This window comes from Empidonax traillii, unplaced genomic scaffold, assembly GCF_003031625.1.
Source record: "Empidonax traillii isolate 1590-97213 ecotype Southwest subspecies unplaced genomic scaffold, ASM303162v1 scaffold2646:size20144, whole genome shotgun sequence".
Lineage (NCBI taxonomy): Eukaryota > Metazoa > Chordata > Aves > Passeriformes > Tyrannidae > Empidonax > Empidonax traillii.
In genome coordinates this window covers 1-2,969 of record NW_020957839.1, presented here as the reverse complement: position 1 = coordinate 2,969, position 2,969 = coordinate 1, and the positions used below count along the sequence as shown (strand labels likewise).

Below are 2,969 nucleotides of genomic sequence, written 5' to 3'. Positions count from 1 at the left end.
TGCAGTCTGTATGGGCAGTGCAGGCAGTACAGGCAGGGCAGGCAGGGCAGTGGTGTCTGTGCCGTCTGTATGGGCAGTGCAGGCAGGGCCACCACGTGGGGGCAGCACGTGCGCGCAGCAGCACCAACCGTGGGCGGAGCTTTCAGTCAATGGGCGGTGCCTTCGCTGCAGTGGGCGGGGCCTCAAATCGGCACTGCCGGACCGTGTGCTGTGGGCGGGGCCGTCCCAAGCCCCTCCCCTCACGCATCGCCCCGCCCATCGCCCCGCCCCGTACCCTTGAGCCGCGGCAGAAGATGGCGGCGGCGCCGACCCTGGCCCGGCGGATCGCCCGCTCAGGTGCGCCCGGACCCCGCCCTACCTGGGCCCTGCCCCGGCCTCGGCCTGGCCCCGACACCTTCCTGTGGCCCCCGCGCCGCCAGGATACCCCCCACTGTCACTCCGTGGGTGCCCCACGTGTCCCCCTGCCGCGGGTGTCCCACGTGTCCGCTGCTCTGGGTTGGGGTGCCCCTACATCCTTCTTCAGCGGGTCATGGTGTTCCCCATGTCCCCCATCATGGGATGGGGTGTCCCTCTATCCTCCCTCAGTGTGTCAGGGTGTCCCCATGTCCCACCTTGTCCGTGCAGAGCGGCTTTGGGGAGCGCGCCCCACAGCCGTGGGGGCCGTGCCCTACCTGTCCCTACCTGTCTGTGTCCCCCAGGTGTGCTGTCCCTGTGCTGCCGGCCCCCATCGTGGGACAGGGCCGCCCGGCAGCTCCCGCTCGCCCCATGTCGTGCCTTCAGCAACAACAAGATCCAGGTGGATCTGGACGAGAGCTCAGGTACGGTGGTGCGTCACCTGCGACCCATGGGCACCGTGGGGTACTTCCATCCCTGTCCCGTGCGGCCCTGGGCATGGAAAGCCACCAAAGCCCCAGGTGTTCCAGCTGCAGCTTCTTGAAGTGTTTGGGGTCAGGAGCCTTGCTGGGTGTGGGCTCTTCGCATGGCTGGTGCTGCTGGGGTGCCACAGGCCAGCCCTGGCTGTCACCGTCCCCTCTGAGGGGTTCCTGCTCTGGGCACCCGGTAGAGTGGCAGTGCTCCTTCAGGGAACAGCTGTTGGGAATTTCTGCTACCAGGAATAGCTGTCACGAGACCACGGTCCCTGCACTCAACAAAGGTGCCTCTTCTTGTGGCTTCCCAGCTCCTGCCTTCAGGCCCGTAGGTGTGTCTTCACGCCGTGCCCATCCTGGGCATGGCATGGCATGGCTGCAGCACCCAAACTATGCATTTGGGGAGGAGCTTTTGGGGCAGGGTAGAGCCGTCTGGGAGTGGACAAGGGCTCAGAGCCCTTCCCGTGGTGCTGGCAGGCTCAGTCAGGTTTGTAATCCCCCGGGCAAAGCTGTTTACTGGGACAAACATACAGGCTTGACCTTACCTGTTGAGCCCAGAGAGAAGGGAAGTGTTGACCAGCGTGACCCCGAAGGGCTTTGGGACACGTGAGGTGCCACCACACATGTCCTGGTCTGTGCTCCAGGTCCATCACTGGCTGAGTGAGCCCAGCTCACTGGGCAAAAGCAGGACCTTGCCCTTGGCCCTGCAGCTCTGGGAGCTTTTTAAAGAGCCAGGAGTGGGAAGACACGATCAGATGAGCAGGGAAACAGGGAGGCAGGTGAGGCTGCCCTAGGCAGGGCATTGTGTGCTGCTGTGCTGGGCAGTCTGATATCTCTGTGTTAACCCTGGCACAGGCGTTGCCATGATGAAGTTCAAGAGTCCCCCGGTGAACAGCCTGAGCCTGGACTTCCTCACTGAGTTTTCCATAAGCCTGGAGAAGTTGGAGAACGACCGTGCCTGCCGGGGTGTGATCATTACATCCGTAGGTGTTGTCCTTTGCTCGTGTTTGGTCTCTGGGGTCACTGGTCACTGGGACAGGAGGGCCCGGAGGCAGCTTTGATTGGCTCTGGGAGGAGGGGAGGAGGTTCTGGGAAGGGCTGTGGTCTTCTTTCTGTGCCCCCTTCTGGCAGAACAACAGCCAAGTGTTGTCATTTGTCATGCAAATTAAATCTGCTTATCTACCAACCTGACACATCCCGTGAGATCTCCTGGAGGAGATGTCAGTGTTTGTTTTCAGGCACGATGTGGGGACGAGGTGGTGCCTGGGAGTGGGACAGGGCAGGTTTTGTGCTGTGTGGCTGATTGTACCCCCACAGGGACCCTGACAGTGAGAAATCGTGCGGCAGGCAGAGTCCCAGCACTGCAGGCCGTGGTGGTGGGATGATCCAGGCTGTGGGAGCACCGGGGAGATACTTTCAGAACCCCAAAAGGCCCTCATATCACATATAATTATCACTTTCCTCAGGCTGCCACGCCGAGGGCTAAAGGCTGATAGCGACTCTAAGGGATGTCTGTATTTTCCCAACTCCAGGCTATCCCCAAAATATTCTCCTCTGGCCTGGACATCATGGAGATGTGTGGGAAGAACGTGGAGCACTACGGCGAGTTCTGGAGAGCCGTGCAGGAGATGTGGCTGCGGCTCTACGGCTCCAACATGGTCACGATCGCTGCAGTCAATGTATGTCCTTTGGACCCACCTCCCTCGTCACCTGTCACCTGCTGCGGCTTGTTTGCACCGTGTGGGCAGGGACGGCCGAAAAATCAGGCTGAAACAAATCCAAAAAATGCATTTGTTGGGGCGTTTGGGCGAAATTCGTGTCTGTCAGCGTGCGGGGTGTGGGAAGGTGTAGAAGCGTGGGATGCTGCAGGCACCATGTAAGCTGCAGACACTGCTGGGGTATAGCAGCACTTCAGCACTTCCACCAGGTTTTGCTCCTCCAGCTGTGGTTCTTGGCCAGCAGGGAAGTGCTGTTGGAATCTTGGTGTCCGTGGATGGGTCGTTACATGTTTGGTGTCTTCTTTTCATTTTCCAGTGCGGTGCTGCCCTGGCAGCTCCCGGTGGTGTCTGTCCACAGCCCGTCTTTGAAGGCAGCTGGGTCTTC

General features: G+C 60.7%; 1 protein-coding gene across 1 annotated transcript; it reads left to right on the top strand.

Annotated features, from left to right (window-relative positions):
* The first annotated feature begins 149 nt into the window (after positions 1-149).
* On the top strand, positions 150-2,947 carry LOC114072108. Its single transcript, XM_027910028.1, has 4 exons — positions 150-336; positions 699-818; positions 1,722-1,849; positions 2,399-2,947. The coding sequence occupies exons 1-4, from the start codon at positions 150-152 to the stop codon at positions 2,744-2,746; spliced, it is 783 nt and encodes a 260-aa protein (XP_027765829.1). The 3' UTR covers positions 2,747-2,947.
* The last annotated feature ends 22 nt before the right edge of the window (positions 2,948-2,969 follow it).